The sequence below is a fragment of the Meles meles genome, chromosome 14, assembly GCF_922984935.1.
Source record: "Meles meles chromosome 14, mMelMel3.1 paternal haplotype, whole genome shotgun sequence".
Taxonomy (NCBI): Eukaryota; Metazoa; Chordata; class Mammalia; order Carnivora; family Mustelidae; genus Meles; species Meles meles.
This window is the reverse complement of record NC_060079.1, coordinates 76732796-76756539: the sequence shown is the minus strand read 5'-3', so window position 1 is coordinate 76756539 and position 23744 is coordinate 76732796. Positions and strand designations below refer to the sequence as shown.

Genomic DNA, 23744 nt, shown 5'->3' with positions numbered 1-23744 from the left:
CTGGAGCAGTTATCCTGTCCATAGTAGTGGGATTAGGTGGGTGACTGTCAAATGCTAGTCAGGGCTCTATTTCCATGTACCTTAGATATAGGGTAGGTATGGTCGACTGAATAAGAGCTCCCAAAATGTCTAATTCATGCAACTGGTGGCCCTGTTAATTTAAATAGTAAAAGGGACCTTGCAAATGTGGTTAAATTAAAGATTTTTGAAATAGAGAGATGATCCCAGATTATCTGGGTGGGCTCACTTTAATCAGGAGGATCAGAATCAATAGCAGGAGATGGGACAAAAAGCAAGAGGGTGGAATGATGCAAGGAGAGCAGTGGACCATGCAACGGAGTTGACCTCTAGAAGATAGAAAACCAGCATTCAGACTCTTTCCTCAGAGCTCCCAGAAGGAATCAGTGTTGCAGCCCTCTTGATTTAAACCCAATGAGACTGATTTGAGACTTCCTAACTCTAGAGCTGTGAGAGAATAAATCTGTGCTGTTTTCAGTAACTGAGTTTATGGTGATTTGTTACAGAAACAATAGGAAGCTTTCAGGTTATTCAGGGAGATTCAGGGGAATAATTAAAGGATTTAATTTTTAAGTTCTTATATACAAAGTAGGACTAGGCTCAAGAATATGACATCAGTTTATAACAACTTTTCATAAGTGCATTGCACCTTGGAAATTATTTTCATATGCATCTTTTAGAAGTAGATTATAATATCAGAGGTGGATTAATATCAACATTTCCAGAACTCTAAGTCTTAAGATGTTTAGCTAGACTTTCTGAAACTCTGACCACTAAGGCAAGGATTGGTCCCAGAATTCAGAACACGTAGAGCAAGACTTAGAAGAAAGTGATTTCTGAACTGCAAAAGGTTTTTGGATATGAACAGAATACAACAGCTTCTGATGAACTCCCAGGTCATATAATTTAATCGTATGTTTTTGTGTACTGGCTTTTACCTCAATTGTATTTTCTTAGTCACTAAACTGTGCCAAAAAGAGAGGAGCAAATTTTCATGTGAAATGATTTTTTTTTTTAAACTGGAAAAATACACCAAAAGATTTTAATGTTGGAATTAGAGTTGGCTTTTATTTATCATTTACTTTTATATTGCGATTAGTTCTCAACGAGCATGTATAACTTTTATAGTTAGAAAAACCTAGTATTGGGTGTTATGTGCTTTTCTTTTCTTTTTTTTTTTTTTTTTTTTTTGCCTCCTTCAATACTTGTGGTTCTTATTCTTGCTTTGGATAGAGATTTCTTTAGGAGTTGGATAAACACTGTGAGTCAGTGTACATAAACGTCCACCAGCACACCATCATTTTCCCTTTAGCATAAATTCAGGAGAATCACAGAGAATCCAAAATCCATCCACAAAACTGCTGGGAGTCTTTGAATCCCATCTAAGTTCCCATTGTAGCCTGGGTGCTAAGACAGCTAGTTACACCGAATAGCCGAGTGCTCGGTGGGCATGGTACGGTAGAAAATGCAGGAGCTTAAGATCTGACGCCTCCACTCCCTGTCCGTGTAAACACATGAATCATTTAACATCTTGAGGGTTTAACTGTCTCTGCTATTAAACGGAGATCGAGACACTCCCTTCCATAAATGCTAAAGCTCTCCAGGCACAGCTCCCACACCACTACCCACAACAAAAACGCTAAAGCTTGTCACAGACTATTAAACCCATATTATTTAGGTGTTTTAAAAGTTGAGAGAGACATTGTCTTAGTTTACGTGTAAAGAATTATGACTCAAATCTATACTCTAATGTATTCCTGATTTCTGCTTAACCATTATGGAGAAAAATGCAAACGTAAATTCAGAGAGGTATTGCACACTCTTAAGGTGGTAACAAAAATAGCTATCTAAAGTCTTGAATTTGACCCTTAGACTTTGCAAGGGATTCTCCTTTGGAAATCACTAGTGCTTCACCATTACTTTTGCCAGAGTGAGGAATTTCGTTAATGTATGTTGGCACATCTACATATGTGCGTGTGTGTATGCATGCTTACATGTGTGTGCGGACACACATATTTATACATGCGGTTAACCTATACATGCCAAATACAAAGAACATAATCAGTCTAGAGCAATTAATTGTTGTGAAACTGGTCTTTCTAGTAATTGAATAGATACTGTTTACCATGTCAAATATAGGTAAAATTATATATATATATATGCACAAAGAATTTTTGCAAAGAGATTATAAATGAATGTTTATTTCTTAGTTTTTTGGACATTGGCTAATATTTTTTCTGTTAAGATATTTGTCTTTTAAAAAACCAACAAATTAATATATCATTAAAATTAGTGTTATCATATACCACTACCGATTTAGAGTAAGGAGATACATTCATATTCATAACTCTGAAATGAATGCTATACACATTTTGGGTTTATTTTAATATAGAATGCTGGAAGCCACTAAGAATTTTTTTTCCAATGTATTAGATGAAAAAAAATACACTAGATTTGTAGAGTTAAGCCATCTGCTAGTATCAGTCTGGTATGGTTTCTATAGGAAAGAATGTTCGCAAGTTTTTGGTACCAATAGTTTTCACTTTTTCTTTATTGAATCAAAATATTAAGTAACAATAAAATTCCTTCCAGGTTTTTTTTTTTAATAGATGGAAATCTTTCACCTACTAGAAATAAATGTACCCAGCAAAATACATCAACAAGTTTGTTTTAACATTAATACAATCACTTATTTCCTTATTAAATTTAAATTTAATTTAAAATGCTTTAACATTGACTTTGATTAGCCTTTGAATCTAAAATAAAAGTCAATAATACTATCACAGAAATATATGATTTTGAACTTGAACTGTAATGGATAAGTATTCAATCTCAATTAACTAGCTGAAAATGTGTCCCAAGAGCATCTTAGAACATTACTTTTTGATGTTCTTCCAAATGAGTAAGAAAGGAAGAGGAACAACAGTATTGACTACATTACCAGGATTATCTTACACATTTTCAAATGGAACCCATTTATCGGGGGGGGGGGGGGGGGAGGGGAGGGTGAAAACATAAATGCTGATATATCCTTTGTAACCCCACTTCAGCTTATGTCAAATTAGTTTACAATAAAGTATTTGTGAAAAAATGTTGGATCTTCATATTTTACCCTTAACTTAGGAGATATTTAAAATGTTCAAAAGTGATTAATTCACAAAGGAAACCATGTTACAAATTAAAGTATATCCCTTACTGTGTACAGATGATCAAATAAGTAACTCGGAAATGTTTGAGGAACATTTTTTTTTTTCAACTTTATCTATCCTTCAAATTCAGACATACTGGGAAACAAAGAAACTACACAAAGAACAATATCAATGAAACCAAAGACGTTTTAGGCTGCAGGTGCTCTGAAGCACCTACAATCTTTTTCAACTAGAAAATGTGTGGTGTCTAAGTAAACTATAGAGAACAACAGACTTATAAAAGTACAACTTCTATATATAGACTTATATAGTACCATTATACCATATTTTATTGATTATAAAATGCAAATATAATCTATGTATAAATGTCTCTGAAATTGGTATACATCTTTTAATCTATGACATGACATAGTTTAGTAAAGTTTTTTTTCTTTTATTATCATATCGAAAATAATGCATCCTAAAATCAGTGGTTTTGTAGATCTGAATTTGGCTAAGTTGAAATAATTGTTGTGGCAGTAGCAGAAATGAAAGATAAAAAGACAAATTGTTAATTTGTGAAACATAGCATCTGATACAGACATCAATACCATAAAATATATTTTTTGAACCTTTTTGTTTATTTAAAGTTAAAGCAAACAAAAAAATTATGTCCTTTTTTTAAGTAAGCCATACAGAAACTTATCTACTTGGAATTTAAGAAGTCTACATAACAAAATCACCTAAAACATAGAAAAACTCAGAAGTCAAGGGAGAAGAAAATCACCTTTGATAATGAAATTAACATGAATAAGGCTGTTTCTTGTTTATATGCACTCCTCCATTAGAATTCATTTAGTTTGTAGACACTTCTGATAAATATGCCCATCAGTGTTTCTAATTTACAATGGATTAGACGTATCAGGTTTGAAAAGGTGCACATTGTCAGTTGGCAATGCGAAAGTGAAGAAAATAGCGTTTGGGGGGATGAGTCACAAAGATCAGTAGTATATATTTCTTTGCGGCTGAGTAATATCCCATTGTATATGTACACCTCAGCCTCTTTATCTACTCCTCTATGGATGAACACTCCAGTTGCTTCCATATCGTGGTTACTGTAAATAATGCTACAATAACAAAGAGGTGCATATATCTTTATGAATTAGTGTTCCTCATTTGCAGTAACATGGATGGAACTAGAGTGTATCATGCCAGGTGAAATAAGCCAGTCAGAGAAAGATAAATACCATATGATTTCACTCAATATGTGGAATTGAAGAAACAAAATAAATAAAGAAAAAAGAGATAAACACACACACACACAAACCCAGACTCTAAATTTAGAGAACAAACTGGTCATTGCCAGAGGGAGGTGGGTGGGTGGGGGAATGGGTGACGTAGGTGAAGGGGATTAAGGATACATTTATCATGATGATCGCCGAGGAATATACAGAATTGTTGAATCACTATATTGTACACCTGAAATATAAAACTCTATGTTAATTATACTGGAATCCCAAAAAAAAAAAAAATTGTAGTGTTCTCTCCAATTCAAGTACAATCAGTCTCACATCTTCCAGTAAGGCCCAAGGTTATCCCTGATGGAATTCAGAATTCAAACTCCATGTCCTAATAGACTGAGGTTAAATCATCAAGCAAAGGGGCGCCTGGGTGGCTCAGTGGGTTAAGCCGCTGCCTTCTGCTCGGGTCATGATCTCAGGGTCCTGGGATCGAGCCCCGCGTCAGGCTCTCCACTCAGCGGGAAGCCTGATTCTTCCTCTCTCTCTCTGCCTGCCTCTCTGCAAATTTCTGTCTGTGTGTCAAATAAATAAATAAAAAATCTTTAAAAAAAAAATCATCAAGCAAAGGTTAAAATACTCTTTGTATACCCTACTAATGGGGTTGAGAATATGTGTAATCCAAATAGAACATTAGATCCCTCGGTGCTTAAAGAGATCAGCACTATGGGGTAATAAATCCCTGATGGACTGGGCTAAGCACGATTTTCTGACCCTTTTATCTGATAATAAATATCTATGTATTCAACTTCTTAATTCTTTCAGTAAGCAATTTTTTAAAGTAAACAAGTACTTATCAAGTGTCTACTCTGGTACCATTTTAAACACTGGATAGTGTGGCAGTGAACCAATTAAACCAAATATGTTTCTTCATATATTTCAAAGTAATAAGACAGTCCAAATAAATAAGGAAATATACAGAATTTTTTAAAAGTTATAAGTCTTATGTAGAACCATAAAGCAAGGAAGGAAGAAGGAAGGGATTCTGTTTGGGGGTTGCAATTGTCAACAGATTTGTCAGAGAAGATCTCATATGAGGAGATAATATGTGAGCAAAGACTTGAAAGAGGGAAAATAGTCAGATTGAAGAACAAATACAAAAGTCCTGCTATAGGATAGGAGCATTCCAGGTGGTTTGAGGAACAGCAACTGGTGAATGAAGACAGAGAAGTAGAAATTATGTCAGAGAACAAATGAACGCAGATGTGGATATAAGTCATATGGGATATCGTAGGCACTGTGAGGTCTTCAGTTTCTATAGAAATATAAGATTTTGAACAGGGGTGTGATGAAATCTTATTTATATTTTCAACACTTTGGCCACAGTGTTGAGGGTGTATCAAGGAAGAGCAAAAGTGGATCCCAGGGGACCAGTTAGGTTGCTTTTATAATAGTCCAAAAAATGATGATGGCAGGTAGTAGTGGAGAAAGCGATAGAGAAGAAAAAATGATAATATTTTTGATATATCTTGAAAATAGACTGAATCGATTTTGCTAAGGAATTACATATGGGATTTGAAGGAAAGAAATGAGATTAGTGTGATGCCAAACTTTTTGATCCATGGAACAAAAAGAATGGAGTTGTCATTCCATAGGTAGGTAAGATTAGAGAAGAGCAAGTTTGAGAAGGAAGAATAAGAGTTTGATTTTAGCCATGTTAAGCATGAGATGCCTGTGAGACATCTTGACTAAGATGGAATAGATGAAAATGGAGTGATGAAGAGTTATTACAAAGAGTTTCTATATGTTGAGTTTCCAGTGTGACAGGCACTGCTTTAAGTGTCTGACACAATGTTGTCATGTAATTATCGTAATAACCTTATTGTATCATTATGACCGAAGTGGAAAGTGATACCTAGGGTTAAATGAATTGCCCAAAGACACGTAGTCAGGCCTATGTTTGCCTTATTCCAATTGTGATTTTAGCAACTGCTTTATATCATATTCCAGGCAGAGGGAACAACGTGCAAAGCAGAGAGGTCGAAGGGAGCATGGGATCATCAAGAAAACTGCAATCACAGGGAAGATATTTGAATAATTGCCTTCCAATGAATGAATGTTTTATGATTCTTTACAGTTTTAGAATTGTTTTCTCACAGGCACAAGCATTAATCTCTACGAGGGAGGGAAATGATTTTATTACCAGTATTCAGTGGGTGGTAAATGGTTTTACAGGGCCAAGTTCACAAATTTAGTCAATTACAAACTAAGGTTTGAACTCAAACAGCTCTCTCCAAAATTAAAAAATAAATAAATATATATTTTTAACACTTCTGAATATTTTAAATTTTATCATGGATCCATTTAGGACATGAAAAATATACATGAGAATACATTTATTTCGATATTGAAAAAAAAAAAACCATGGGAATTGGAAAGGAATTTACAAGATAGGAATGAGTGATCTGGAAAATAATTATAGTAGTAGTAGTAGGTGTCATTTTAGAGCACCTAGGAGATGCCAGACACCATACTAGGATCTTTATATTCACTGACTAAATTTGATCTCACAAGAATTGAAAACAAGATTCTATTATTTCAGTTTTAAAGTTGAAGAAATTGAGGCTGAGAGAGACTAAGACAATTTGCTGGAGCTCATTATACACCAGGTAGTGGCAGAGTTAAGAAACAAACCAAGACTGTGAAATCAGAGTTCAGACTGCTGACAGGCTGGTCCGGGGCCGCTTTACCTAGGCAGTCCTTTATTGTTTGTTTTTACAAAGTCAAAGGTGAAATTAATACCCCGGGGGGGGGGGTGTTCTCATAAGTGAGAAACTATTTTCTGAATTACAGCAAGGTATAGATTTGTATTCACTCGCCCTGAACGGGTGGATACAAATTTCACTGTAGTTTTGCACACACTTTTATTACAGCTTAAGACAGCAGATGGCTCTCTTGCGTTTTCTTTCGCTTACCTCCTCGATCTGTAAACAGCTAAACAGTGTTTTGGGGAGGTAAAAAGAAAACACAGGGATTAAACTAAAGGACCTTGATTACCCCAATGCTGCCTCCCCGGCCCCCCGCCCGGCTCCCTTGAAACGGGAAACCACATAAAATAGAGGACCGTTTATGGCTTGTGAAAATGCCCTGAGTGAGGAATCCGCGGTTCCCCGCGCTGCACCAGGGGTCGGATTGCATCGGGAAAGAAAGAGTTATTTCTCGTTATCAAACAGCTGAAAGGCTTGATGCTAAGAGGAGTGTTATTAATGTTAGTGGAAGCTGTGAGGATTAATTTCCTTTCCACCTTGAAGGGGGGGGGGGGGTGGAAAGCTGCTTTTAAGGGAGGGAAGTATCAGAGACTCAACAGCCAGCACTCCACACCCGGGAACCTGCTCTTGCTGGGAGAGCTACCCTGGGGGCAGGATCCCTGTCCGCGGTGCTGAACCTCCGCCTGCTCTGGAGGGTGCGGAACAGAGACAGGAGGGGTCTGAAGAAACCCCCCCCCCAATTACCCAAACTGAGGAACTGGGGAAAAGACTGCACTATAAGAAAAATGCCCGGAAAGTAAATAATTGACGCAGCTATAATAATAAGAAGCTTAATCTCAATCTGTTAAAATTAATACAGTAGACACGTATGTCAGAGGATAGAAAAACCTTTCAAAGCAAACTAGGTTATGTTGATTGGGGGAGTAGTATTGGATTTAAGAGGTCACCATCCTTACGGTTTGGCTTCTTAGAAAAACTCACCACTAGCTTTAGATAAATATTTTTATTTCTTTATTTATTTTTAGGATTTCTTTTTTTTTTTAAATTAACATATAATGTATTATTTGCCCCAGGGGTACAGGTCTGTGAATCATCAGGCGTACACATTTCACAGCACTCACCATAGCATGTGCCCTCCCCAGTGTCCATAACCCAGCCACCCTATCCTTACCCCCCATCCCCCAGCAACCCTCAGTTTATTTCATGAGATTAAGAGTCTCTTATGGTTTGTCTCCTTCCCAATCCCATCTTGTTTTATTTTTTCCTTTCCTACCCTCCCACAACCCCTGACCCTGCCTCTCAAATTCCTCATATCATAACATTTGAGCGTAATTCATTCAGAAGTTCCAGTCTATAAAGCCTGAAATGTCCAAATGGCCTTTCTTCAATAATGGAAGGCAGGAGAAGCTCCTCTTTATGTTCACCGGGATTTGTTTCCGTGAATTTTTAAGAAGACACAATTAAATAGCCATCTCTGCAGAATGGCCTTTCCTTTTTCAGCAGGAACATGACAACACAACATAAATACACATTTAGTAAAAAGATAAGAACAAAGACATTAAAATAGAAAATAAAGTGGTAGAGAAAGAGCAAAATAGTTAACACACTCCTTTCCCTCACTTTTACTATCTCCTGGGTTACTAGGGATTACAAATTTCTGGCAAAATTACTTCTGCGTGTTCCTTTTAATAACCGATTATTTTGTAGATATCACAACATACCTAGGTGTGGAAAATAAGCTTACAGAGTATGTTCTTAAATGCCAAATACAATATATATCATCTTAAAGCTAATGATGATGGCTCTGGACCCTAATCTATATACAGTCTTTAAATGTTCTTCCATAAAGAAAGCTTGCTAGTAAATATGGGGTAAACAGTGCGTTACAGATGAGAAATAATTGCTTATGTGGAAAGGTTGTGGATAAGCTCTGTGGAGCAGAAGGTGTCTAGTCTCACTGTAATTAACACTGGGCTGAACTTCTCCCACTTGCTGGGTTGCAAGTCTTTGTAGTAGTTAACTGCCTATTCTTAAGACAAAGAGAAAGTGTGTCTTTTTTCAGAACTGTTCTCAGGACTGTTGGCAGTGTGCCTCTCCCCTTTCCTGCTCTAAGGCAGTCACCAGAGAAGTGATTGTTAACAGTCTCTCAATTAACAAATGAATCTTCTTTCCTCCATTCTTCACACCAGATTGCTAGAAGTCTAGTTTTTGCATTTCTTTTCTTTACCTTCCTGAAAGGATAAGCCAAACAGATTGAAGGGAAGGGGAAAAGGTACAAAACCACAGGAGCAAAACCTACACTTGGTTCTGTCATTCAGAGTGTATCCTAGAAACCACAGATCTGTATTCATCCAAGCATGAAGTGTTTCTCTCACCACCTTCTTTCCCAGGGTACCCTCTCCGTGCTCCTTTCGTCTTGGACCTTTATGTTTTCAGTTATCCAAGACGGAACACTGCCAGGACACAGACAGGAAGTCAAGGGGAGGAGGCTGCAGCTGTTGTATTTGAATCTCAGACACAGTTCGTATGGCTTTGCTCCCTGACAGAGCAAAGGGACAGGGACAGCAAACGCAGCAGCTCGAGTTGAAGTGTCCCTCAGTCTGGCTGCTTTTTGTTGTCCCTGGAATACTGTGACAGCATCCCCCACCCTTAATATTTCTGCGGTGACTTCTTCAATATTCAGTTGGGCAGTTATCCTATCCAGCTGCTGCTCTGTAGCTCTGGCTACCTCCTCTTCCTAGTGCTAGAGAGCGAATTTGGGAAGGGGGTCTTTCCGTACATACAGCCTTAGCATAGCTTCTCACCTTCCCCTCCTCCCTCCTTGTTTTGCTCCGTGTTGTGGTTTAAAACGACAGCCAGAGGGAGAGTCCGTAAGTTTGGGTAGACGGGGTGAGGAGTGGAGGCGCCTCCCTCCTCGGGACACACTCTCCTCCCTCCTCCCTCCTCCTCCTTCCCGGGGTGGAGGGGTTTGGGCGCTCAAGGGATTAGCAGGGAGGGCGGAAACCACCTCGCCCTCCAACCGCGGCCGAGAGTTTCTGGGGACCAGGAGACACCTTAAGATTCAGAAAGCCCTGGCCAAGCCGCGGAAGCCTCGGAAACCTGCGAGTTTCGGCTAAGAAAAAGCGCACCGATATTCCTTCAATCCCACCTGCTTGGCTCAGCCTCTTAGCACCCCACCCCCCTGGATTCCATTTTAGCTTTTTTTTTTTTTATTATTACCATTAATATTTTTAATCATTACTATATAAATTTTCTTTCTTTCTTTCTTTCTTTTTGAAGAGAGACCTAGGAGGGGAACGGGAGGGAGGTGTAGTGGGGTGGGAACGAAGCGCTTTGATTAGAGATCTCCGGGGAGAAGATTGCTCTCCCCAGATGCTGATTTCCAAAGCACTTGACAATCACCGGCAGAACCCGCGAGCGGGCGGCGGCGGCGGCACCGGCCGGGGGGCAGCTCGAGCCTGGCGCTGAGTCTTGCCTAGTCTGCCCTGGACGGACGGACGCACGCGCCGGGATCCGGCCGGGACCTGCCCTCCACCCCCTGCCCTGGAAGTCGGTGGGCTCGACCTCCCGCCCGGGAGGCGGGAGAGGCTTGAAGGCGGCGCGAGTGGCGGTGGCGGCCCCCGACAGGGCTTGGGCGGCGCGGGGTGAGCGGCGGCGCCCACAGCCCCGGCCCCACTCCCGGCTCAGACGCGGCCGGGAGGCGGCCGACGCGACCTCGGCTCCGGGGGCTCGCCCCGCCGCGTCCCGGGAGCGTCTGCGCGCCCGGCCCCGCGCTCCGCCGAGAGGGCGATGGGTCCTAGTCGGGACTGAGCGCCCCTACCTCTCTCCTCACCCCCTCTGGCCTCCTCCCCACTCTTCCTCGAGGGCGAGCCGCCGTCTGCGCCGCCCCTTCCCTCTCCCGTGTCCCCGGCTCCCCTTCCCTCCGTCCCCTCCCTCCCGGGACCCATTCCCCGGGCCACCATGGCCGCGGCCATAGCCAGCGGCTTGATCCGCCAGAAGCGGCAGGCGCGGGAGCAGCACTGGGACCGGCCGTCTGCCAGCAGGAGGCGGAGCAGCCCCAGCAAGAACCGCGGGCTCTGCAACGGCAACCTGGTGGATATCTTCTCCAAAGTGCGCATCTTCGGCCTCAAGAAGCGCAGGTTGCGGCGCCAAGGTCTGTGTGGGTCACTGGTGGGAAGCGCGCCCCGGACCTCTCCCCTCTCCCCACCTGCTTGGGGCCTCTTCGGGCTCCCCTTTCCCTCCCTCGGTCTCCCAGATCCACCCCACCCATCCCCTAGTCTCCTTTCCGAGCGCCCCGAGCGCCTTCCGCCCGCCGGTGGGAGCCGGGAACCTGCTCTCAGGCAACCTGTAGCCGCGGAAAACTCAACCCTGCCGGGAGCCCGCAAGTTGGCCGGTTCGTCGCCGGCTGCCTCTGGTTCCCGCGTCTCCCGCGGGCTGGCTTCCAGGGAAAATCTCTTTCTACCTGAGGGTCTCGGCATCCCCCGGGGGTAACATCGGACTCCAGAACGCGGGAGAAAGATCTCCGCAACACCTCGGGGTTTGGGTGGCTGCTTCCAATCTGACTGGAGGGGTCAGGAATGTCTGTGTGTCTGGCCTCATTTGGCCTCCCCGGTCCCCTGGAAACCCCTTTAGCTCCCAGACCTTGGTGAAGGTGGTGATGCCCACCCACCCCCGCGCGCCTTCCGCAGGGGCCGGTGTCAGAGGAGTGGAGGGTGTGTGCGAACTAAGGGCCAGTTCAACTGAGATTCACCAGTACACTGCTTCGCGGGCCGCACTGAGCGCGCTGAAGCCTGAGGTCACAATCTTGGGATGCGGAGAGGGGCCCAGAGGAAGGAAGAATGAGTCCGAATTGAGGGTTTGGCGAGGTGTACATCCCTAATATACCAATTTAAATTCAAGGACTCGCGAATTACATGAGGCAAAATAAGCAGTTACTACAAGCAGATGACTAGAATAGTTGTCTTACTATACGTATTTTTTTCCGAAACAACTAGTGCCCAGCATGACCTGCTTTTGCTGCCTTAAAATGTCAGGGTCTGAGAAGGCAACTTAGGAGCCTGAACCCAACTGCTTTTGTTCATCACGGCTTGCTTCCACATCCAGTTTCTAAGGGCGATTGTTTTGAGACTAGGTGGGGTGTTCTGTGGGAGAAACGGGGATTGCTTGCTTTTCATAACTAAGTGGGCTTGGCAGGAAACATTGAAGAATATATTTACATTAATAGGAGTATATGTTTGCCCAGCACGTTGTATTCTTGGTGCCCAGCTGTATTTGTTTTAAATACCCTGTTGTTGCAAAGACAGGGAAGACAAGCATACGCTACACATGTGTATCTGACTGTGTGTGCTCTACACGTTTACGGATTTATGACCAGAACTTTTAATGCTTATTTTTTTTTTTTTTAAGGCTGTAGCTAAATAGTTTTTTAAAGGACAATAGCTTCTTGGCACACTAGAAATTGGAAATTATTTGCTCTTAGAATCAAACTTAAAAGGCAAACATTGAAGAAAATTAGAGTGACAGTTCAAAGGAAGATAAGATTATAGAAATATAATATCTAATTGCATAAATATAATACCTCTTGATGAAGTATTTGGGGACAATATTTTCAGATGAGCGTAGGAGCTATTAAGAAAAATGGGTTTTAATTTTTCACTTCAGCCTAGAGCCTTATCCAGCAAACCTTTGTATTACAGGAGCAACTCAGTTGTTCGAAACATTGTTGATCCACGGAGTGTCCCGTTATCTTAGAGTGTTTGCTTCTCCCCCTTTTTAAAATCAGATTCTTTTTTAAAACACAGTTTTCACCAGGTAGAGCTCCAAATTTGCCATCTACTTGAAGTAAATAAACCTGTTCTCTTCTAGATAAGATTACTCTAATATAAACAATGATTAATACTTACTGTGTGTTTTCTTTAAGTATACAACCAGTAGATTATTTTGTAAATATGGACAATAAGTGTTTTTTTCATATTGCATAATGAAGGAAGGTGTGCTTTACACTTCTGTATTTTAAGATGGGGAAATACCTTTTCCTCCCAGATATGGGAAGATATCTGAGCTTCCTAATAGTCTGTTACACCATTTTCAACCCTGACTGCTCTCTTGGTATTCATGAGTTCAAAATGATACACATGCATCAATGATCTGTAAGAAAAATATATTTGAGGTCACTTCTGCTCCCTTATTTCCCAAACAGATGTTAGGCTAGAAGGAAATTTCATCAGGACCTTTCCTTTTAATCCTCCTTATACTTCTCATATATAAAGAAATATATTCTTTTATGAAGAAAAAGATAGATACATCTCTGGAGCATCAGACATCAATTTATTATTACTAATTTAAGCAAAATATGTATTAAAACCTTATGTAAGTTGTAAAGTGATATCTATATGATTTTATATTACATATATTTATTTGTATGAATGAAATATAATTATTTCATTATTTATTTCAATGCTCCATAAGGAAATATTTTTAAGCATAGTTATTTTTTACCTCCAAACTCAGTCTTTGCATAGGAACTGCCTTCAGGAAATTTTAAAAAATCTGATTTGTTAATTTAAAGATACAACTTTAAGGTATGGCAATTTTATATATGTTCACATTTGAATGTCACTGATTTGACAAAACAAAAGAGTTATTGACGCTTCGTACTCTGTCAGGCACTGTTCCAGATGTTACGTGTAGAGCAGTGAATAGAACAAATGAAGCCCTTTCCATCATGGAGATTGCAAATGTGGGGTAAAATTCATTGCATACGGAAAGGAACAAAATAAGAAACTTAAAGTCCTATAAGGAGAAAGAAGATTGAGGTGGAGGATGCAGGGGCAAGGGTGGTGGAAGAGAAACCCAATTTGATCAAGTATGCAGGGAGGGCCATGCTGAGAAGTCCGGGCTCTCCCGACATCTGAGGGCAATGAAAGCCCCTGAGTTGGGAAACATCTGTTGAGAAAAGCGAAGGAGATAGAGAAATCCAGTACACTGCCGTCTTGTATCATAGTCCATTTGGCTGAAGTTTACATTTTGACAGGTGAATTCAAATGCACGTGACGTGTCGGCCAACAGAAAACAGAACAAAGAATAGCTCCACATTTGGGGGAAGAGTCATAGATATTTCTTAAATGTAGGGTGTTTTTCCTTTTTAATGCTTCCTTAATTGGTAATTTATTTAGTATAAAGAGTATGACTTATATTTACTTTTGTGCTTTTGGTTGGAGCCCTATCCCCCACTCTGACCAGCTCCTACCCTCATAGAAGGTTGGTTATTGCACCAGTTGAGGTACCAGTTGTATCATTTTGTCCTCTTGTAAAGGACAGGAATTTACGGAATGGCTTTTAGAGATTGTGTGGGCACCATGACTACCCCCTTTCCAGATTCACCTCTCTCTACCTTTCCTACCTCCAAAGACTCCAAACACCATTCAAAGTTCCTAAAATTAACCATATGCTTTCAAATCCCTCTTCTTTTCTTTGTGCTTTACTCTGTATGGATCTTCTGTCTTCTGTTCACCTGTTGAAATTATCTCCATTTCTTAAAGCTTGGAGAAAATACCATTGCCTCTAGGAAGTCTTCCCTAATTGCAGAGAAGTAAGAATAGTTCTCCTGTGGCATTCTATACCTCACTATCATTGTTTATGCCTGATAATAATTAATTGTGCCCCATTCCAAGATGTGATTAATTGTCATTAAGGGCAAAGTCTGTTTTCTGCACTTTCATAGACTCTCAAATCTTGATAGTGTCTGCCATGTCCTGAGTACTTGGCCTTGCCTTTGAGGTGAAGCGAAATAGGGACAGTCCATAGGTCCAAAACTAAAAGAGTGTCTTTAAACCACAGTACTCTAAATAGATCATTTTAGAAGTATATATACTCTTAAAGTTTTTATATATTTTTCTCTCCATATGTGTGCGTGTGTGTGTATAATTATATGTATATGTATATATAAGGGATGAAGTGTATATATATGTATATATATACACTTCATCCCTTTTTTAAAGGACTAGAGGGTGATTACATATTACCAACTTCACTTTAAGGCTTAACTAATTTATCAAAATAGATATTTAGGATACCTGTTAATTTAGCTAAAGAAAAAAAGGGAACAAGGAGACCAACAATTTGCAAACATATTTTTTGAAATCTTCACCTTTTCTTGTAAAAAGTGAAAAACTAAAATAGAAACTACAAGCAATGATGTAGAATTAACATTTTATCCTAAAAGTATTATTAATTTTTAAACCAAAACAAGAAACTTTACTGCTCATAAGATAATAACCTTTCAAAATTTTTAGTGTGGCTAATGCAATTGTTTCTTGAAATCTACCTTTTTCCCCACTACTATCATAGGATCCCACGGTATCATGTGTCATGTATGTTTAATCAGTAGTTGTGTGGGTTTCTTACTAGTGCATTTTACCTAAAATAAATTACAGGAGTCATAAGAAACAAGGAAAGAAAAACGAGCTACTTAAAAGTTGTTTTCTAGTTATTATGTAATATAAAAAGCAGAAATATATGTATGCTTATATCAACAAAACTGCTTTGCTCCAGTGTGATAGTGAAACCCATCAGTTATCCTAGGAAAGGTGGTCTTCCTTCTTACAAGGTATTATGTAAGGAAAGGTGAGTCCACCTTCTCAGGAAATAATCAGCGGCAAAAAGTCATCAAAAGATGACCATCCTTTGTGCTACTGCTTCAAAGCCATGTGAAAACACAGCCCACCTGCTTATATTGGTGGTTTAGGTCAATATAAACAAGGGAATGTTTTTCCCTCTAAGTATCATCCTTCTCTTTAGAAAGTGTACTTTCTTTTCTTTTCTTTTTGTTATCTAAGGCCAAGTACATGGGAGTCTTCCTTACTCATCTTTTGATAATACCTGTTGCTAACTTGTTGATAATCAGGATTTTATTATTTGTTAGTTGTATAAACATAAGACAAAAATCATAGTTTTTCCGTTGAAATGTCTAATTTTTCAACGAGCATGTTTTACCAAACGTAGTGTTCCTAAGTGAGAGCTCTTATGGGAGCTTTACTGAATTGCTAAACAAAACAATGTTAGAGATTTTTTAAGAAGTTGACCCTTGCTTGTTTATGCATTTTTTTCTGGGCCTCAACTGTTATGATTTCAATATTCTACATTTGCTCTAGGCTTCTGAAAATGGTTGATGCCACAGTGGTGCAATAAACCAAGAAGTGCTACAGCAAGCAAAGTGTAAGATAGCATAGGTAAGACGGAAGGTTGAGTAAGATGATTTGCTTTGGATTGAGTTAGGTTCATAGGTTGAGTTTGCATGTATTGAGAAAATAATACTGTCTGGTGGTGAAGAAATCCTTTGACAGTTCATAATACAAGATTTCAGAAACACCATTTGACTCCAAATCCCCTGCCAGATTACCATTATCAGTTACGGTTCACTTTACATTTCAAATTATTCATGTAGTTCTTCTACATTTAGCCCCCAAATTCTGTTCTTCTGTTAACAGTGTTATTCTAGATAACGTTACTATAAGAAAATTGTTTCCATGTCCTTCCCTCCCTTCTTGTTGATGTAAAATGATGTCTTTTAAATTTGATTTGCTTAACTTAAAAATAATGGCAGAAATTCAAAGGAAAAGTAGGGTGACATATTTTTCAATCTAATTTATCTATTTGCTTTTGGGAATCTAGGTTTCTTTCTAGGTGTACTTTTTATTAATTTCTTCCCCAGTGGTAAGAAATTTAGCCAAAACAGACTATGACATTTCAGCAATATAAATTTGTATATGATGTTTTAAATATTGTCATTAGCACTCAAAGGCCAAACACAAAAAAAATCATAATGGAAACTCAAACACATAAGGCAATTTTAACAAGGCTGATGCAATTTAAAGTCAATCAGACTGTATTGGCATGACTAGGAAATAACTGATTTAGTAATGTGACCTGTAAAGATTGCAATGTTCATTTTAAGAAACTCGGATTGGGAGGGAGACAAACCATAAATGACTCTTAATCTCACAAAACAAACTGGGGGTTGCTGGGGGGAGGTGGGATTGGGAGAGGGGGAGCGGGCTATGGACATTGGGGAGGGGAGGCGAACCATAAGAGACTATGGACTCTGAAAAACAACCTGAGGGTTTTGAAGGGTCAGGGGTGGGAGGTTGGGGGAACAGGTGGTGGGTAATGGGGAGGGCACGTTTTGCATGGAGCACTGGGTGTTGTGCAAAAAGAATGAATACTGTTACGCTGAAAAAATAAATAAAATGAAAAAAAAAAAAAAAAGAAACTCAGATTACATGAATATGTTACCATTTACTGTTTACTGGGAGGAAAGCAGTAGGGAGTGGTAGTAGGAATCTAGACACCTTTTTAAAAAACCATTTTATGACAGCTACCACGTTGTCATTCAGGGGAAAGACTCTTTTCATAAAGCTACATTGTGTGAAATATTTGTGTGTGTGTATGTGCAGAGTATGTGTTACACCCTGTGCTTTCAAAATTCTTGGCTATCAGGTTTGATAGGGACTCTTATGGTATGACAGTGTCATACGTTATGTATAGTGGGGCACGGCCACTTAAAAGTCAGTGTCTCACCAGTGCGTGGCATGTAACAAACACTGCACAAGCCTTTGCTGAATGAATGAAAAGTTGTGTATTTCTTAGGATTTACAGGTGACATGGAGTGACCATTGAAATCAGTGTACACATAGCAGTGGCCATAATTGACTGGACTCAAATTGTTTATCAGATGCCTACATGACACCTTGTGTCGGGCACTGTACCAGAAAGTAACAGTTCATCTTCACAACAAATCTGCATGGTGGGCACATTACATTATCTATCCATTGTTACACTGAATTATCCGTTAATGGATGATACACTAATATTATCTACCCATCCATTTTATAAATAAGGAATCTGAAACAAGCAAATAAATTGGTTAACTGGACAAGTTTATATATCTTTAAAGAGTGGGGCTGAGATTGAAACCCAAGTTGCCAGGCTGACGCCAGTGTCCCTGCTCTTAAATGCCAGTTCTCAATTATCGCATACTTTATTGCGTTATCTTAATTTGTCGAGACACATCAGCATTTCACAGCAAAGGAAACTAAGGCTCAATGACTTTGCATTTTGCCAAAAGACTTACACCTGAGCACGTAACACCAGCAGAATTCATAAACAAATCTGCTGTCCTTAAACCCACTATTTTCCCCACTACTTAACACTTCCAGTTCTACAAGACATTGTGAACTCTTCATTAATAGGAGACACCTTACTGTAATTCCTGTAGTAGATGTTCTGTGTGTGTGTGTGTGTGTGTGTGTGTGTGTGTGTGTGTGTGTGTGTATGGTGGTTGGATATATGCAATAGTGTATTATTAACTTTTTTAAATTGAAGGTGTGAGAAAGCTCACCTGGAAGTAGGAACTTATTTGTGGGCTTTGGCAAAAGAAACAAAAAAAAGTGCTGTATTTTACCAAACCATTTTTCAAGTAGGTATGTATCTTTGATTTTCTATTGAGTGTCTGGAATGACACTCATTGATGCTATCTCCTTGATGAATTGCAACATTGATCTGAAACCCTGAAAAGGATTAATTTGGAGTGCTTTCATTGGCATATAATGAATTTTATGTTAAGTCTTTCATAATTTTTTATTAATTTTCCTAGATTATGTATTTTAGACATTTCTCTTTTCTAACAGGATGCTTTATTGGTTACATTCTTTATTGGCCTTATTGTACATGATAAACTGAAGCAAACCGCTTTTAAAAAAAGTTACAGTCACAAATTAATCATGAAAATTACAGATTGTTAGAAAACTAGATACTGTATGTTGTATGCTGCTTTTGAATTAACACATTGGTTCCAAGTTCTTGTCTAATGAGTTCTTAGATCTTGTTCTTAATCCTGATACCAGAAGAACATAATGTAGTCAAGTTAAAGTCATCTGAAAATTGTACTAGGCACTTTATAAAAATTGCCCACAGATGAATATTTAACTCTGAGACAATCTTTCAAGTCTAGTTACATGTTATTTGGATATTTTATTGACTTATACTATCTGCCTTTTTTTTTTCTTGTTCACCTTATTTACATGATAAAACTAACTGGGTAATCCAACTGTCAACCTATTTTGTGCCTGCACATACACAGCTGGTTTTGGCTGAAGAAAAAACATACATACACATGGGTTGTTCCTACTTTAAATTCATAGTAATTACATCAAGTGGGTCCCTAATACATTAAAAAAATCTATTTCTATTTAACTAGATGATTTTCTTACCTTCTTTCTCTTTAAACCTCTTATACCTCCTCCCTCCAGCCCATAGTCAGCTATGTTCTTACTTCTCTTTCTCTGAGAAAATAGAAATAACAAAAAATAAATTTTCACATACTCCACTACTGGCTTTTACAAGCCGATCTGCATATCTATCCATTTACCCCTCTTTTCCTTCCCGAACTCTTAGTGCTTCTATTTAAGGTTAAGACCACCTCCAATTGAAGGATAAATCCTTTCTCCTACTCAGGGATATCAATCCAATAAGTTGCCTCTCTCTTCTGCATCATATAATATTCAGATCCTGCCATCTTATTCTCATCAAAATATAAATATGCTGTGATTTATCCCATCTTAAAAAGTAATCTTCTCATGATGGTACATTCTTCTCTAGCTACTAGACAAATTGTCTTTTGTCAGCAAAACTCCTTGAAAAATAGATCTCCAATTTTCCTCCTGTTCTCTCTTGAACCCTTTCTAAATCACACTTTTGTTCCCACCAGTAAGGTGCTTTTGTCAATGATCTGCAAGTGGTCAGACCCAAGGGTTTAACCCTTTAACCCTTAATCCTATTTGTACAGTCTTCGGAATTCAACTTTTCATAATAAACTTGTAGTTTATACTACACTATAAGTAAAGTTAGCATCAAAATACTTTTGACGTATCATTTACTCCATCAAAACCATTCGTGGTGATTATCTTTTCATAGTTATGATGTACCTGGATTAATTGTTACTACATTAACTATGGCCATCACACAACATGAAGCCCTGCCAAACACCATCAGTTGGTACTCAGGTACCATTAGAAGGCAGTGTTTGATATTTCCTCACTTGGGAAGAATATTATTTTTATCACATATATTTGTATTGGGCCTGAACAACTTATCTTCATAAAACAGAATTTGAATGGTCTTTCTAAGAATTAGCCTTTTAATTTTTTGTCTGTAGAAATATAATAGATTTGTGACTAATTGCTGATTTACAAACTCTTTAGTTACTAACATAGCCTGTTTTAATAGGCAAATTAAAATATTTGGTTAATTTGCTTAATAATAAACATCACTCAGATTCAAGCATTATACATAAAGAAATAGTTATAATATAAGAGGGAGCATTTAACAATTTATTTTCTGTGTATGAAATGTTTTCACTGATATATTTGGTTTTAAGTAATGCTGATGGGTTCTCTTATGTATCTACCTATTACATGTAGACACACAGTTATGAGATCTGGTGACAAATTAAGGTAACTTTTTTACATTTGTGGGTTTTTTAAAAGATTTTATTTATTTACTTGACAGAGAGAGAGATCATAAGTAGGTAGAGAAGCAGGCAGAGAGAGGGAGAAGCAGGTTCCCTGGTGAGCAGACAACCAGATGTCAGCCTTGATTCCAGGATGCTGAGATCATGACCTGAGCCAAAAGCAGAGGCTTAACCCACTGAGCCACCCAGGCACCCATATTTGTGTGTGTGTGTGTGTGTGTGTGTGTGTGTGTGTGTGTGTTTTAATCTCTTGCTGGAATGACAAATGGCTTTTGAGATATGAGACATGGTGAAGTACTGGCAGTTAGAGTTAGGAATAAATTCATAGACAGTGTTCTATCGTCTCTTCTTATTAGGTTATCTAGGCGATATGTAACCATTGAGTTCGGTAGCTGTGACATGACTATAGTGTCTTTTTTCAGGACACACCTGAATGTTTGATGGACAATTGTTCATTTTCTTCAGAATCCAACAATTTTTTCCTTTTGTAAAAGGTCTTTTAAAGAGTCGGGATCTCCTGGCTTGATGTCTTTTTATTTCTCCACATGCCTCATTTTTTCTCTTTAAATTTATGTAAATAATTCCTGCCTAGCCTTGGTTTCATCATGCCCTTTAAATATTTGTTCGTGGCTTTTTATCCTCCTTACCATTTGGCCAACTTACAATTGTTTAACTCTATTAATCTTTCTGCATAAGTAAATGCCACTAGCCCCTTAATCATTTCTGTGGCTAAGATTGTTCAATAATTACCTCATCCTTATTCCAGCAAACGAGATGGCTGCTGTTTTCATGAAGAGAATTTCATGCTGAGGCCAACCCTGGTGCAGAGAAGATTGCATCTGCTGTCTCTCTCCTCGCTGGGGCCAGGCTCTGACTTGAATGGAGGGATGAGGAAATTGGACAAGTCTACACAAGACAGAAGTATTTGTCTTGGCTTCATGCCTGACAAATTAAAGGAAAAAGCAGGGAAAGTAATCAAACGTCTTTACTGCACCTGCTAGAATTAGAAGCATTAGATGCCACATCTCTTACTTCTCCCAACCATGGGAAATAGGTGGCATTATTTTCATTTTCACGGATGAGAGGAAATGAAGTAATTTTTCTAGAGACTTGTCCTTGGCAGAGGTAGTATTTTAATGCAGTCCAGGTCTTACTGATAGAAGTGGATCTTAGATAATAATAGTACTCAGCCTTATATCCCAGTGTCCTCCTAGATTATCCTTCGGATGGGCTAGAACTTCGACCAGAGGATTTGCCTCTGTTCACCCTTACCGGGTCCATATGCCAGAACATGTTTCTGTGACAGCTGCTGTGGCCAGCGGCGTCGCACACTCGATAACCGCCCCACGTGGAAGTGTGCTTCTCGCTCTGCCTCCACTTTCCCATTTCTGTCTGGTGCTTGGGACGCCGGGTCAGAACTCAGACATGTTCTTGCCATCGTCTCCTAGACTTTCTTTCTGGAATGAGCCATCCCAGATGGGGTGGCGACGTTTTCCTGGAAAGCTTGGAGGATTGTATGTCTGTCGACTTCGGTGTCCTTCATCCCCAGGCCTTTGCATTTTAGAAAATTATGAAAGTGATACAAGTTGCTGAAGTTTGGAGAATATGGAATTAATGAGCAAAACTGTCTTCTTCCTCTGCTACTGCTGCTGAGCTAACACAATTCTTAATCATTAGAAATGTCTCTGGTATCCAAATGCTCCCATGACTATTTTCATTTTACTTTCCGGATGGTTTATTGTTGTGTGATCAAGTGAAACAGACTCATAGTATGATGTTGAGCACTTTTTGTTTGCAATTTCTACACCAATAAATCAGCCAAAAGGCAGACTTTTCATCTCTGCCTGGGTTTTTTTTTTTTTTTTCACCCCATGACAGTAGAACCAAAGATGATCTCAGCACCAGCTTCCTAAGTTCATTAGTTTATAACATAAATATTCCTATTTATTCACTGTTTAAAAAAGACAACAAAACACAGCACTTTATGACATTGCAGCTCTTTAATGTTAACAAATGTTATCATTCTTGGCTGGCTTCATACCACTGTTCCTTGTTTCTGCCCCCTCCACAATGCCCATTGTTGTCTTCTGAGGCAGGCTCATTGATTTTTTTTCCTTAAAAAGTGAATGCAAGGAAATACCCCAAATCTCACCTGCACTGCATCTCTGCATTTCCATCACTGTTATTGATCACTATCCCTGTACAGCCCATCTGTTCCCACACACCAACTCCGTGGAGTCCTGGGGAAGTGGAGAGAGCATGTGCTCTGACACCAGAATCTGCCTTCTACCAACTGAGCAACTCAGACTAGAGTGTGACTCTATGGAGACCTCCACACAAGGAGCAGCTTGAACAAGATGATCTGGAAGACATCATTTAACTTTAAATTCCTTTGCTCAGTTGTTTGGAAGCCCACATGGGCTCAGCCTTAGAAAATCAAGGTAGAGATAGGTTTCTTTGCATAGTTTGTGCTTACATTAAAAGACCCTCTGAAGAGCAGAATCATCTGCTCAATGGTCTGTTTTCAGTGTCTGTTGTCCTATTCCCCTGCCCCAGAATCCCATGCCCTCATGCCTCCCAGCCTGTGTGCCTTCTAACTTACTTTGGTCCCATACTTCCTGTTGGCTGTTTACTACATACAGCCTGAAAACTCTTGGCTGATTATCCCTGTATACTATATTTATTCTACTTCTTATGATTTACAATCCAAACAACTACAGTCTTATCTGTTAAGTTTGAGAAAATTGCAGCTAAGAGTGCTTTGCTCTCTCTCGCTGTGTGTATGTTTGTGAGTGAGAAATTATTTACGTGTGTAAATAAGGTCATCCTGAAGAATGCTGTGTGGTGGAGACACAACATGGAGCATAAAAGCAGAGACTAAGTGTGTTCAATTCCAAATTTATATATATTTTAAAAATTGGTGTGTTCAGCCCTCCAACCCCACCCCTACTGTTACCGCACTCTGCCTTTAGGCAGATAAAAGCTACCATTCTCCTAGATTCACAGATGTGAATATTAAGATAGAAAATAAAAAAGAAACCTTCTCAAGACTCTAGTAAAAGTC

The 23744-nt window shown here is 39.3% G+C and overlaps 1 protein-coding gene across 2 annotated transcripts in view; it reads left to right on the top strand.

Annotated features, from left to right (window-relative positions):
- The window catches only part of FGF14 (fibroblast growth factor 14), a 620592-nt gene that overhangs the window by 430938 nt on the left and 165910 nt on the right, over positions 1-23744 (top strand). The window contains exon 1 of one of the 2 annotated variants that reach the window (XM_045978512.1): positions 10959-11305. The exons of the other annotated variant lie outside the window; for it this stretch is intronic. Coding sequence (XP_045834468.1) covers positions 11113-11305 — 193 coding nt within the window. The 5' untranslated portion in view covers positions 10959-11112. Of the gene's footprint in view, positions 1-10958; positions 11306-23744 lie in introns of those variants that run through there. 2 annotated transcript variants of the gene reach the window in all.